Source organism: Malaclemys terrapin, chromosome 1 (assembly GCF_027887155.1).
Source record: "Malaclemys terrapin pileata isolate rMalTer1 chromosome 1, rMalTer1.hap1, whole genome shotgun sequence".
NCBI classification, from domain to species: Eukaryota; Metazoa; Chordata; order Testudines; family Emydidae; genus Malaclemys; species Malaclemys terrapin.
The window spans coordinates 297090248-297105428 of record NC_071505.1 but is presented as its reverse complement, the minus strand read 5'-3'; the positions used below and the strand labels follow the sequence as shown (position 1 = coordinate 297105428).

Below are 15181 nucleotides of genomic sequence, written 5' to 3'. Positions count from 1 at the left end.
ACGTTTCTATGATTCTAATACAGGAGACAAAATTAAGTTGGATTCATGTATGTAGAATTTTTCATATCCTCTGTTAATCATTTAGCTTTTGGGATAAATAATTTGCAATAAGAAAAGAGAAATAAGACCTGTTTGTAGAGGTAAATCTGAGTCTAAAATAAGAGACATCTCTTGTATTTAGGGCTGTGTTTATTTTATATTTGCTCTATTGATCAACATTGCGCAGAAGTGATGTGCTTATGTCTGGTACAGTGATCTTTTGAAATCTGAGGAAGGCCTCACTAAAGTAACCAATATGACTCCACTGTGTTTAATAAATGAACACACAGAAGTTTAAATACAATTAACTTTCTGTCTATATTTTATTTGATAAAAGCAACATATGCTGGCATGGAAGAAGAGAGGAAGTTAAGGGGAAATCTGCAATTTTCTACTGATCCTGTTCATAATATAACAACAGTTATATGATACATAAGCAAAATGCCATAGCATGAACCTTGTGCATCTCCAGTCATCTGGATAAGTTCAACTCCCTTTTAAATTATAGAAAAGGGAACTAATGACACTTATTTTAATTGAAACACTCTTGAAAAGCTGGCTTTTATTTTTATAACATAAAAGGTTTCAGTACAATAATATTATTCCGTTTCCTCTCAGTGGAGCATTTTGTGATTCCACAATTTTGTTACACACCCCATGAATTATTCATACAGAACTTAAAAAATTAGAACATTATTTTCTAGTTAAATATCAGTAAACAGAGTAGAAGTACTTGGAAGAACAGAACCATCTGAGACAATATAAATTCTCTCTTCTGAGTCTGTTGAAATTAATTTGGCTTCCTTCCTATATTGGTTTACGTGATACAGTCTGGAGTTTAGATGTTCCCATTCCCGTATATTAACATTAGTTGCTACTTGGTAATTTGCTATCTTGTGCTAATTTGCAGCCTTTCAACATCATCAATACTTCTGATAAAGCCAGGCTATTGCATTCAGCTATGCTGAACTCCAGTCATAAGGCACGCTGTAGATTGACAGATATTTCCAAGTCTTCTCTCCAGTAGTAGAACAAGTCAGCTTCCGTCAGGAGTCTGAACACTGACATGGTTCCAGGAATGAATAGACATGTCAGCTGAAGTCAGTTCTCTGAAGATCTTCTGATTCCATGTTTTGATGACTTTTTATAAGTATTATAAATATTTTGAATATGCCTTTTCCCAAATAATGAATGATAAAACACTTTTTTTGACAAGGGTGAACCAATTCTTTCCTGTTAATTGTCATATCTGAAAATGGCTAGTGTTGGTAAAATGGCTTCACAATGTTATTTCATCATTTATCTTTGTGCCACCACACATTTTAGAGAAGAATATTGTGCCATTAGTCTAAACCAGGGGTGGGCCTGAGGGCCACATCAGGGAATAGAAATTGTATGGCGGGCCATGAATGCTCACAAAATTGGGGTTGGGGTGCGGGAGGGGAGTGTGGGCTCTGGTTGGGAGTGCAGATGAGGAGTTTGGGATGTAGGAAGGTGCTCAGGGCTGGGACCAAGGGTTTTGGAAGGCGGGAGGGAGACTCAGGGCTGGGGCAGGGGTGTGGGAAGAGCTGCAGGTTCTCACTGGGGGTGCGGGCTCTGGGGTGGGGCTGCGGATGAGAGGTTTGGGGTGCATGGGGGTGCTCTGGGCTGGGGTTGAGGGGTTTGGAGAGTGGGAGGGGGATCAGGGCTGGGGCAGAGGCGTGGGGAGAGGCTCAGGGGTGCAGGCTCTGAGTGGCGCTTACCTCAAGTGGCTGCTGGAAGCAGTGGCATGTCCCTTCTCCGGCTCCTACGTGGAGCCAGGTGCAGCCAGGCAGCTCCCCAGCGGGAGCTCGTGAGCCGGCTTAAAATGGCTCCGGCCCGTAGTTTGCCCACCCCTGGTCTAAACCTATTGGGCCTGATTCTTCACTGACTTGCACCTTGCATAGTCATTTGCCAAGTGAGTGCAAAATGCTACCATTCTGATCGAGTAGTGTTCTACACATATTTTGCCCAGTTGTAAATAATTACATATAGCCCATGACAGTGGCAAATCAGGCCTACTGTGCTCTAACAGTTCTGAGACCCTGCAAAGGACCCTGCAGTATTGAGTCTCAGAGCCTGGGCTCCAGCTGAAGTCTGAAGGTTTACACTGCAATTTTTAGCCCCACAGCCCGAGCCCCACAAGCCCGAGCCAGCTGACCCAGCCTCTGAGACTCGATGCTGCAGGTTTTTTAGACATACCCTAAAGTCTGACTGACCTAAACCCCAAGACTCCCACGGACTTTGATGGGCTTTGGAGCAGGCTGATAGTTGGTAAACATTCAAACACCATGTTAAATCCCTCATTCATGCTGTTTCTGCTTCCAAGCATCTCTGAACAGGGTCGTTTATCAAAAGTTGGAGTGAACCCAAACAGCTCTGGGTGGTAGTGGTGGGGAAAGTGCTAATATTCAGCTGGGTGTCCAGATCTGGAATAAAATCCTATTTTTATAGTTAATACAGAAGACAAGGTTTCCAGGCAGTTCATGTTGTCTCAGTAGCTGACTACAGGCAGGAAACTCTAGATGAGGCAGATGCACCATTCTCTATCACTGTGGGGGGGAAAAAAGCAAAAAATGCCGAACAGCATAAAGGAGGGTCAGTGAATTGACTGCCAATTCCTTCAAGCCTTTACTGTCAATTTCCTGCCTTTTGTGGATTTGGGTTACAACTTTAATGGTGTTTAAACAGAATGATTTTATATTTATTTCTTCCAGACTGCATTTTTTTTTTAAGGATGGTTAGTGGAATAGTATAAACTGTATATTTAGTTGGGGGTTAGAATGAAGGTTTTTGGAGCTGTTCCACTCTCTTATGTAACTATTTATTTAGGCTGTTTTAAAATGAATAGTATTGTTCGGAGTAACGCTGCGGAGTAATACACACAAGATCATTCTTCCTCCCTAGTTTTATTTACTGACTGATCAGAGTGGATCTTCTGCAGCTGTACCTGTCTATTATTAAATACAGTTTTGTAAACACTACTTTAAACCAGGTAACGTTCTTAGTGCCTAGACCAGAACAACATTCAGCGTCAGTCGTGTTTAACACAGAGATATATTGTCAGAAAAGTTTGAAATAGATGGTAAAAATCCTTATAAAGGTACTTAGCCATTTCTCAGACTAATGGCTTCTCCATGTAAACGTTTTTCCAAAATATCAAAAGTAATTACACCATAACAGCTTGCCACATTATACTGTAACAACTTGCCAAAATGTAACTTGATAAAAAGGCCAGTACAATTCTACATGTTTTTCCCTTTAGATAAATTAAAAATTCAGACAAGTTTGGCAAGAAATTTGTCTTACACAGAAATTGGGCTGGGACCACCAATACTATGTTTATGTATGGGGTGAATTTTTTACAACCAAAATAACAAACCCCTAAAAATAGGGAGCTGCAGTGCATTTTTAACAGTGAGTCGCCCTGCTCCCTTCCCATATGATGAAAAACACTTTTGACTTGGGTGGGAGGGAGGGGGGAGAGATGGGGAGAAAAGCTCCTCAAGGTTCCCCTCATGGCATTTTCCCAAAATCGGTCCATCAGATTGGGGATATGGTGCGGGTTCCTTCTTCCCCATGGAGCAAACAGGACGTTCTCTCCCCGAATCTGCAGATTCTCAAAGATCAGCTGGAGGCTTGTGCCTCTACAATGGTTCTGGGGCCCTCAGCCTCCTTATCTGGCTCTACTGGAGTCATGTTGCTAGGGTCGGCCCTTTTCATAGCTGCCTCTGGAACCTCATAAAGGAGGTGGGGAAGGGTTCGCCAGTGTGGAGAGAGCTTCTCAGAAAAGTTAATGCAGCTTGAGGTTGTATTTTCTTTTCAGCATCTTTACAGATACTTGTCAGGGGAAGGTGGGTTAACATGTGCATCCCTGGGCACTTCCTGCTCTACATGCTAAGGGTCAGTCTCCCAAACCCCCTTCGCCAGAGCTGAAGGACACTGAGCGCAAACCTCCTACCTGCACAGCTACACATCGAGGTTCCTCTCCACATGAATCCAGTGGACACAACCTCACCTGATATTATAATACACATTTATGAGGCACCCATTACAGTGGTGTGTGGGAACCTTTCACAACATTTACAACATTTAGTGATGTAACACCCTCCCCTCAGGAAGGAGCAAGGAACTTGCCAGCACAGATGGCTCAGATGGTGGAAATGCACTGCTGTAATTCACATATGCACAAATTTACATTAAAAGGTTCAGCATGGAGAAAGCTCAGATGTAGAATTCCTCCTCGTTGGTTGGAGAGCCTGGATGAATGCTGCCAGTTGTTTTCCTATCATTCAGAGAACAAGGGGTTGCTCCTGGTGACTGTCTGAGTTGGCAGTGAGATGCTAAGGAGGATGCGGAAGATGACAAGAAAGAGCTGGAAGACCACTCGGAGAGAGATGGAAGTGAACCACTAGGGAGCTCAAGGGTACTGCACATGGCTGACAACGGCCTTCCCCTGGAGACAGCCTGTTTAGATATACTGACACTTTGCCTTTGTGAGGGAAGAGTAGCTTCCAAATCACTGCAAAATCCATTAAAGGTAGAGTAGGCTGAGACCACAGACAGATCTGAGAAGGACAGCTTCATCCCTGTGTCGACATCAGTCTCCTGTGAACCCTCCAAGTCCTCAATGTTAAGCTTGGGGCTGCATCTCCATGTTTTTAACCTGTTCACAGATGACCCAGTATTTAAATTCTGAAACGGTTCACTAAAGTTAAAGGAGTCAGAGGCCGGAGAGGAGCTTGTTGTGGGCAAACAGAACAGAGACTTGCTTCGCTGAAATGACCATGAAATGCTGGAGGCACTACTGGATCTTCGGGTGAAGTCTCCTCGGTCACCATTTCTCAAGTCCTGCTGGGAGATGCCAAGGTACTGACCCAGGCCATTTGCCCGATGCAGCTTGATTTGACCAGCTGATTTCAGATGCTCACTAGTTTGATCAGGGGCAGGTCTGTGACTATGAGAAATGTAGCTTGGTGAAGGAGTGAAATGGGAATCCCTTGAAGATGGGAAATGAAGCTTGTTCTGCTTAGCAGACTTCCTATACCAAATACGTGCCTGCTGCGGGAGGGGGGAAAGAAAAGAGGAAAGACCACATTAACTCAGACTTGGCAATTTTACAACCGTTAGTCTCCATTGTTGAACTGTTACTGCATGTAACTATAAAGCAGACTGTCACTCAGTACAGTCACAGTAAATATTTCATTTTAATAATAAAGAAAAAGCACTGTGCCAAAATCCAAATATTTATATAAGGGTCCTTGGAGGAAAACAAAAGTGAATAGGCCTGGAGCCTTAAAACTGTCCTGCCTCAGAGGGTGAATTCCATGGAACAACAGTGAAATCCTGAGAAAGACACTCATCTCTTGGAAGACAGGTGAAATTTTAAGACTCTAGGACTGTAGCAAAATTTTCAGATGTGCTCTGAGAATTCTCTATGTAATATTTTTAAGAACTATAGTATTCTATATGAGATTTCAAAAGGCTGAGCTCAGAAAGACCCTTTGGAAAGGCATCTAATTTTATTCCAATTTAAAAAAACCTGGCTCTTAAAAAACAAGTAATGTCTCATCGGACATTCAGTAAAAGCCTGGATTGATTGATTACATACTTACATAGTATGTGAAAAAACAAAACTATAGGAAATTGACATAAAAAAAAATCTTTGAAGCTTGTGTGTTGAAGCTCAGGGCAAAATTGGATGGGTGAGAGGAGCAAGTTACTCCAGCTCACCAGGTTTTCCTTTTTATCTCAAAATCCCAGAGTTTTTCTCATTCTGAATTTTAATATATTGATTGGGTTTTACTTAAAAGGTTAAATAAATCAAAGAGAAACTGTTTATTGGTATTCTACAAGTTCAACCAGCATGGACTTTTTAACTAATATAGATTATTATATGACTTCATTCATACTCTACTTCCAGCATTTCTTCTTTTAGTAAAGGAAGTTGAAGATGAATAGTGTAAATGCCAACCCCTATTACTGTTCTTTCTCCATTCATTTCTTCACTAAGGGTGGTGAGAAGTTTGCTACTTTCTTCCTTTTGATTTTGACCGCTGACGTAAACCCAGAAATCTCATTCTCCCTCTTTTTCTCTGGAACTCACCAACGCTTCTACTTCTCTCTCCATCCAACTCATCCCCTACCTTATATTTTCTAGGAATGAAAAGGGCAGATTACTTACCTGTAACTGGAGGTTCTTTGAGATGCGTGATCCTTATCTGTATTCCACTGAGGGGATTCAAAATCTGTGCTTCCTGCCTACCTTTTTTCACTCTTGTGAGCCTTGGAACAACTCGTTCCTCCATGGCTGGAATTCGTTGACAGGGCAATGTCCTTCTTGGACTTGGAGGAAGACTTATGGCCATGCTTATGCGCATGCGTCCATGACTCATGGCTAGGTCGCTGCATTGGGTCTGTAGCACTGGTACTGGCGGAGCCAGCTGGAGTTTCCGTGGTAGGGGGAGCGCTCTTAGGTTGCTCAGGCTGATGGACAGGGGGGATTCCCTGGCCAGGATCTGATTTTGGCCCCACTGCAGCCTCCATGAGGTGATTTTTGAGGGAAAGAGCTCAGCTTTCCCATGTATGGACAGGGAAGGAGAGGAAGATACTGCACCTTGATGTGATGTGGGATTTCCCCAAACAGTACAAACAGCACCGGTGCTCATCACTGATGGAAAACAAGCGAGGGCAGGAAGCCCAGATTTTGAATCCCCTCGGTGGAATACAATAGGGACCATCACTTGAAGAAGAACTTCATGGTCATCAACAGCCCTTTCTCCCCAGCCTTCCAACCTCAATTCTAATGATAGAAGGGCACCAACGCCACCACTGTCACCCATAGCCTTGCCCTAATATCATTACCCTGAAACACTCCAATTCTTAGTGTCAGTCAAAACCAGTATCTCCCACTCTTTGAAAAACACATCACCCTTCTCTTTTAACATTGCCCTATCTCCAAGATCTATTGTCTGAGCAAGGGACCCTTCTCCCCCCCACTCCCGCCCATCCCCCCTACTCCTAGCAAACCTTTTTTGAATGGTTAATAACTTCCTGTATCCTTCTCCTCATATTAGTTATTTCAATATGTCTTCAACAGTTTGTATTTAAATCACTTCTTTTGAAAGCTTTACTGGAATTTCTCACATGATGCAAAATATCAAATTTTGTCCCCAGATACGCTTACATGCAATTCCCACAGACTGCAGCAGGAGCTTCACACACATCCAAAGTGAGAAATTAGGCCCAAATAAGCCAATACCTTATTTATTGTCCTCCACCTCATGACTTAACACAGCATGGTTCAAATACTCTACCACACAGCTAGTGTATCAGAACTGAGAAAATATCTCACCTCTGAAGCTTCCACATCCATTACTTGACATCTTACAGATTTATTCAGCAAATAGCTTCATTGTTTATATTTTAAATTATATTACTAGATAAATTTTAAGAATTTTAAAATGGTAACAACTGGAATTTAGTGCAGATAGCAACCTACTGTTACTTTAATGCCTAGACAACCTCCAAGCATTGTTGTTGCTCATTTCTCACTACTGCACACCCCAATGGTTTTAGTGGCAAAGATGTGCTGTTTAAATCTTTCATTATCTATTACATTGATTGTAGAGGTAACAAGGTACTTTCACATCTGCAAAAAATTGTTTGCTCATTTGTAACTGTCCAGGCCAAGGGTGCGTTATGGGACATAAACCCTGTTGAGTTCCCTTATGTATTGTAGATGAATACACCAACACATGAAGCTATGGTAATTCATAATCCATCTTTTCATCCATCGTAATCCATCCATCCATAATGTAATAGGCTATTTTTCTTAACGCCACACAGAACTAACTGAATCTTCGAATAAAATTAGCTACAGTACTGTACCAGCTTCATTAACAGATAAGGGATCAAGATTTCAAAAGAGTCAAACAGAATGGCTCAAATTGAATGGTAGTCAATGAAGTTTTATCAGAGATGACTTTAGAGCTATATTATTTTTATTTATGCAGAAGGCAAGATAAGTTATTTTAGAAATTATGCAGAGGCTGTTAATAGGTGTGTATTGATGAAAAAAGCATCAATTTGTATTTGAAGGCATTTCTGGATAGCCTATAGAATGCAGTATTTCATTTTCAAGGACACAAACAAATTATCTCATCACTTCCTGTGTTTGTGCAGGAAATTATTTTGTTATATCGTTGTCCACTATATGAATACAAAAAAAAGAACAGGAGTACTTGTGGCACCTTAGAGACTAACAAATTTATTAGAGGATAAGCTTTCGTGGACTACAGCCCACTTCTTCGGATGCTAATAAATTTGTTAGTCTCTAAGGTGCCACAAGTACTCCTGTTCTTCTTTTTGCGGATACAGACTAACACGGCTGCTACTCTGAAACCTGTCATTATATGAATACAGTTTACACTCACTAATGGTTCTGATTTTCTCTGCAGATTTGTTCTATTGTGAGATAAACTGCATGGCAAACAGATGGATTAAGTAATTAAAAAAATAAATAGTTGATAAATATTTAAGACAAAACATGCACCAGTAGTAACTGAAGCTAGACTCAATGGGACCCCCTGCAGGTGTTAAGAGTCCTTATTTGTGGATTCCTGGACTAGGGCCTTTGAAACATTAGATCACAAATACAGTTATCAAGTCAAATGACTTATACTAGAAGAGCTCAAAAATGCTTTGTGGGACAGATCTAACATGGGCAAAGAGGATGGTCTTATGGATAATGCAAAGGACTGGAAATCCAAAGGAGATATGGATTCTACTCTTGCACTGTGATGTCTTTGGCAAGTTATTATATCCCTGCACCACAGTTTCTTTATGTAAAAATATTTGTAATGAGATGACCTATAATTTATGGGTCACATTTTCAAATACCATCTTAAATTTTATGGGCAAGTGCAATATTTGCTAGAACACTTTCAGAAGCCCTTTATCCCACATCATGGAAAACCATCCTAGCAGTTATATGTATTATTAGACTGTATAATAATCTCCCAAGTGAAGTAGTGGAAATTCCATCTTTTGGCACATTTTATACCAGACCAGAGAAAACACTAGCAAATGTAGATTAGTGGATACTCCTTTATTGGTAGAGAGCTGGATTAGATAAATGAATAGGACTTTTCCATCTCTAAATTCTCTGATTTGCTGGAGATCACAGAGGGAAACCATATTTTAGCCTGGATTAAAACTCAGGGGAAATTGGCTCTCAGTCCTGTGTTGAGGCCACTACACCATGCCTCTACTTACTAGTCAACTACTGTATACAGAGAGCTAGGCAGTCTGCTGTTCCTCTTTGCTTTTACCAATTAAATGTATATAAAAATTTAAAAAATAATAAAAGACTTGGAACCCATTTTCAGAATGTGATGGACCAAAATGAGACATGAAACATGAGTGAGAGAGACTGATCTTCCTTTGCTACTCTGATCTTGGACAGAGGAAAATAGAAAAACACTTGTTTTTATCTGTTAAAGTAAATGACATGTACATCTCAGCTGTTCTTTTTAGCATAATGCCTTTATATTCCCCACGTGGGGCAAATCTTTTGTCTCACTTCAGAAGCAAAATCTCATACTTTTTTTTTCCCCCTTCAGCCTCCTTACAGTTTGCTTTTTGCAATGCCCATTACCTCACTGCAGACTGACAAAGCACTGTCTGGTATATCTGTGCTGCTTGTGTTAGAAACAAAAGGTCCAGCTACACTGGAAAAGGATCAGCCATCTGACAGAACAAAAACCCTGTGTACAAACTGATACGCCACTTGTGCAGCCCCTAGAACACCAAAAAGGTTGATTTTGATTGAAATTCCAAATAGAGAGGATGATATATCTGCCCACATGAATACCCATGAGAGAACAATTGTTGATTGAACAGATTAGCTTATAATAAAAAAAATAATATATTTTTAAAACCTAATGCTTGGTCTGTTACCCATGCTCACTGTAGTCTTCACAAATCTTCATGAAGTCTATGGGAAATTACAATCTCTCCACATCAAAACAGAATTTTTGGAGGATATTCAGTCAAACATTCAGAAATCAAGGAAACAAGTTTTGGTGAAAGTTACAGAGATCTACAGAGTCTATGTTATTAGGGCCTCCTACATCTGATGAGAAGAATCCAGGGCTGCTAGTTAACGTTTTGCATGTTGACAGAAGAAAGGAAATTTCCACCTTTAAAAAAAAAGATTTATCTTATTAGTCATTATTTTTATTTCAGTAGTTCCTAGAGGCCTCAACTCTCACCAGGGCCCTGTACAAACACAGATAAGGGACAGTCCCGACTACAAAGATCTAAGGGCCAGATTATGACACCCTTCCTCACACCAATTAGTATCTTACTCTGTTAGATGGGCTGTTGTATTAACTTCGATGGAATATATGGACCCAAAGAGTCAAAGGTGTTAAAATGACCTTGTCAGAGATCTCTGCCTGCTTAGTACCATGGCAAACACATTATTACAAATCTGTTAAATCCTTTATTAAAGATACAGAAAAGAAGGAAACAGTTCAGCATTTGACATGTAAAGTATTAAAGATACCAATAACTGTCCCTTTTGGGGGGGGGGGGGAAGGGGGAGGGAGAAGAGGTTAGCTGAGATGAACTGGAGATGTTATTGCTATTGTTCGAAGTCTGATCCAGTTTCCTAGAAGACAAAACAAGACAAATACACACAAAAGGGGAGAGAAAAGAATAGCAAATATAGAAAATGCAGCTTCTGTCTCTGATTGACTTTCACTTGCAACCTCACTGGCAAAACACAGGCATGGCATTTAGTCTTATTAGCCTCTCTGAGATCTGGCAAACTCGTATCAGCACGAAGCTACTTAGAGCATTGCTTTTAGTTTCCTCTCTGGTCACAGAGTTTCAGCAATGTTGCAAAATGTCCAGTCTTGGCTGGCTAAGGCAGACTCTTATTAGACAAGAAGAAAAGAGAGGGATATGAAAGAGAACAAAGTGAAGGAAAAGGACACACATGAGCAGGGATGACAAATCTCACATCCCAGTTGATGGTTGGGATTTAGCCAGAGCCAGTGGAGGAGGTGACATCATCAGGATCCCACTCTCTCTCTCTCTGACCCAGTCTGGTCAGTACATCTCTCAGGATCAGGGCAACTAAGGCTGAACAGTGTCATGGTAGATCCCGGGGTTCCAGGCCTCTTTGTTTGGACTCATTCAAAGTCTGTCTCCCTTTTGCACCTTTCCCCATCAACATTTGTTGTTATAGATTATTGTGACATTTTATAAACTTTCACTCACTTTTTACAGCTGAGCTCACAATTACAGTAAATGTGTAGTCCCAGTCATCACAAGAGGAATCTTATAACATTATATATGTACACTGGCTTTTTTTGACTATATGTTATGTTTAAAATGGCATTCGATATATTGATATTCTAATTAAGATATTTTTTTAAATAAAAAGATATAAAAGAGGTTGTCTCTCACTCATGGTGAAGGACAGAATGGCTGAAAGATCATTTCCTGTTGTACTGAGCTTCCAAGACCTCCGTTTAGGATTGTGTGTTTCTATTAAAACCATCACTGATACTAGAGAACTCACAAACATCTAAGGCAGAAAAGGCAGAGCACATCTTGCAGGAGAAACACAGAGGACAAATTTTTTTAAAAACAGGAGGCAAAAGTTAGGTTCTTATTAGGGTGACCAGACAGCAAGTGTGAAAAATCGGGATGGGGGTGAGGGGGTAATAGGAGCCTATATAAGAAAAAGGCCCAAAAATCAGGACTGTCCCTATAAAATCAGGACATCTGGTCACCCTAGTTCTTATATCTGTAATTAAACATGTCTTGTTGAGTCCACTGTTATACGAACGGTTTGTCGTTTTCAGCAACATGTCCAACACATGCCTATCACAAGATGTGGTATACCTCATCCAGTGCACTAAATTCCCCAATAAAAATGATGAGAGTGAAAACAGACAATCACTATGCTCTTGAATGAACTCACTCAGAAAAAAATAAAAGATAAAAATAAAAGATAAAAATACCACATCACCTATGGGGCAACACTTTTCACAAAATGATCGCTCCATATATGACCTCTCAGTCTTTGTCCTCAAAGGAAACCTACACAAACGATGAAGCTTAAATTCATAACTTTACTAGATACTAAAAATCTAAAGACACTGGATTTATGGCTTAGTACAACAATCTATAAGCCACTAATCCCGTTTTTTGTTTTATGAGTGCAGGAGTGTTAAGAGGACACTTCACCTTGAATGGTCCCTTGAAATAGGTGTTAACTATTTATGCTAAATAATCTGTTCCACCTTGTACTTAGCTATGATGCTCTGAGTACCTTTCTTAGACCTGAAGAAAAGCCCTGCATAGCTTGAAAGCTTGTCTTTTTAACCAGCAGAAGTTGGTCCAATAAAAGATATGACCTCACCCACCTTGTTTCTCTAATTTTCAGCACACTAAGAAATTAAAGGAAACTTTGTAAAGGCTATTCTTTTTGTCCTTCTGTCCAGTCAAAATCCCTCCTTGCCTTCCTTTCCTTTCACTGTTCATCAAATTTGTTCTATCCACTTGCACCATTAATTTAAGATGTCTCACATTTTTCTTTAATCACCATCCTTTAGTTTTGTTTGGCAAAAGTCGCACTTCCCCACCTTTTTGGGGGGCTGTCCTTGACTTTCTATTTCCTTTACACCTCCTTTGATTTCTAGTTAGTTTGTTCCCCTCTCTTCCCTTTTGTCCTTTTAACTGTAATTGCTCAGACTTTGAAAATGGAAATGCACTCTGCTATTTATCTCAAAGTGTTTGTAGCTATGCTGGTTTTGAAGAAGACAGGCAAGATAGATAAAGGCAAACCTTTTACTGGATTAACAAATAAATTGTCATATATAAGCTTTTGATCCCTTTTTAAATAGTACAACTTATTTGATATTCATTTAGCTCAGTAACCATAATTCTTCTTGTCTTTAAATATTTTGTACTGTACATATTTATCAGGGCCATACAGAATGCCTTCATTTACATAGGTGGAATACCTCTGCACTCACAGATTTACTTTTGGGAGTTACACTGAAATGCTTGACAGTTATTTACTGAACCACTACATACATTGTAAAAATTCAACATATGAAAATAATGACAGAACCAGTACTGATCACAGACAATCTTGCTCACACTAAATCCAACAACATATCTACCCTTGACTTCAGCTGGAATAAGATCAGGCTGTTTGAGTTAATTTGAGGACAGACAAAGCAAAGATGCCACAACAAAACATTTTTGGAGGGTGTTATCTTTGCAAACAAAGGATATCAAATGCCAGACTCATCCATTAATACGCTTTTTTTCTTGCTCTTACTTAATCTAAGCTCCCTGATAATTGCATTTGCAGAACGGGTTAAGAGGATGGAGCAATCTTACTGGTTGGCAGGAGTCCCAACCCCTGTAAGTATACCACAAGATACACGTAGGTCACATTGCTGAAGTATATTAAAATCCCAGTCACATTAAATGCTTTCTTATTGCTCTGAAGTATAGATTTATTATTGGTGGGTATAAGTGATACTTTTGGCATGTGGAGATAATCAATCTGAGTATGTAGCAATCAAAAATATTCTTGTTATTAATAACACAAACCTATATGCAAGCTGAAAAATATTAGAATGTCATTCTGATGGGAGGTGAAAATTAATACGGATACTGTGACAATAGCCATGGAATGTTTAAACCCCTGTACAGTATCCTAAGCAAAGACATTAAAATGTTTTTCATTCAGTGTCATTATGCTGTAAATTATTGTAGTTGGAAGATTCACTATTAAAAACTGGAATCAGAGAGAATTTCACTATTCAAGAGATTACTAATGGGATATGGACCCTTTAGTCTATAGAAGAAAAGCAGTAAGTGAAGGTGATCACAAGTGGTTACCACATCAAGGTAGTTTGTGGCCATTTTGAAATGAACTGATTATCCCAACCTAGTGCCTATCCAGTCCACATCACAAAAACCAGTCCAACAACTAAAATTAGTGGCAGTCTCAGCAGAAAGGCCAAGGACTGGATGGTCAGGAAGAGCAAATTGCCTTCTCAGCTGCAGTCAGACTTGAGGCACCTATATGGGGCAGTGCCGTTGCTGCCAGTGGAGCAAGGGGTAGAGCTACAGCCTAGGTGGGATCTGCAATAGCGAGGTGCGTGGCGTGGTGATCTTGCCAGAGAGAAGAGCTACGGGCACACAGCTGCTACATTGCAGAGATGGTCTGCGCACACCCAACACTGCAGAAGTGTGCAGAGGATGGAAGGAGATATGGTTGCTCAGCAAGTTCAAGCAGAACTTCCCACAACTGTCAGCATCCTAAGTTCCACCAAGGAAAAGGATCAAACCTATGGTACCTGTTCTGTAGATAGAGGACTTCAGTAGCAGGGGCACCTTTCACAAAGAACATTCACTGTCAACCTCCCCACTTTAAAATCGGAATGATGACATTCTTCTACATGTGAGGGTCTAACTTTCCTTGACACACATACTTAGCCCTATTAGCATTAATAGCATGTGGATTTAGGGGATGATCTGTCCCATGGATTTTTGAAAATAAAGTGCAAATTAATAGTGGGTGGGGGCTATTTTTATTGAGCAGAAATATAAATCAGAAAATATTTAAGAATAAAAGGTTAAGCCTCAGAAAACCTCTTTAGTAAAACAGTGGCTTTGAGGCACATGGTTAAGCAAAAAGCCACAATGTACATTAATGTAACTGTGGAGCAACATACCTGTTGTGTGTACAGTAACTCCTCACTTAACGTTGTAATTACGTTCCTGAAAAATGCGACTTTAAGCAAAACTATTTTAAGCGAATCCAATTTCCCCATAAGAATTAATGTAAATGGGGGAGGAGGGGTGTTTAGGTTGCAGGGAAATTTTTTTCACCAGACAAAAAACTATATATTATATAGATATACACACAGCTGCCCCAAGCTCTCTCTGTCTCTCTCCAGTCGTGTCCCCTCCCTGCTCTATATGGAGAAGGGGTAAGTGGGGTGCAGGGGGGAGGGGGACACCCTGACATTAGCTCCCCCTTTTCCCCCTTCCCTGCACAGTAAGCAGGAGGCTCGGGGAGCAG

At 40.4% G+C, this 15181-nt stretch overlaps 1 protein-coding gene across 2 annotated transcripts in view; it reads right to left on the bottom strand.

Annotated features, from left to right (window-relative positions):
* Window positions 1-281: 281 nt before the first annotated feature.
* FAM124A (family with sequence similarity 124 member A) overlaps window positions 282-15181 on the bottom strand; it is a 76528-nt gene continuing 61628 nt past the window's right edge. Inside the window, exons 4-5 of one of the 2 annotated variants that reach the window (XM_054015143.1) lie at window positions 10191-10259; window positions 282-5118 (exon numbers count right to left, since the gene is read on the bottom strand). In XM_054015143.1, the coding sequence (XP_053871118.1) occupies window positions 4282-5118; window positions 10191-10259 (906 nt within the window). In that variant the 3' untranslated portion in view covers window positions 282-4281. The remainder of the gene's footprint in view (window positions 5119-10190; window positions 10260-15181) is intronic. The other variant, XM_054015142.1, reaches the window with a different exon arrangement.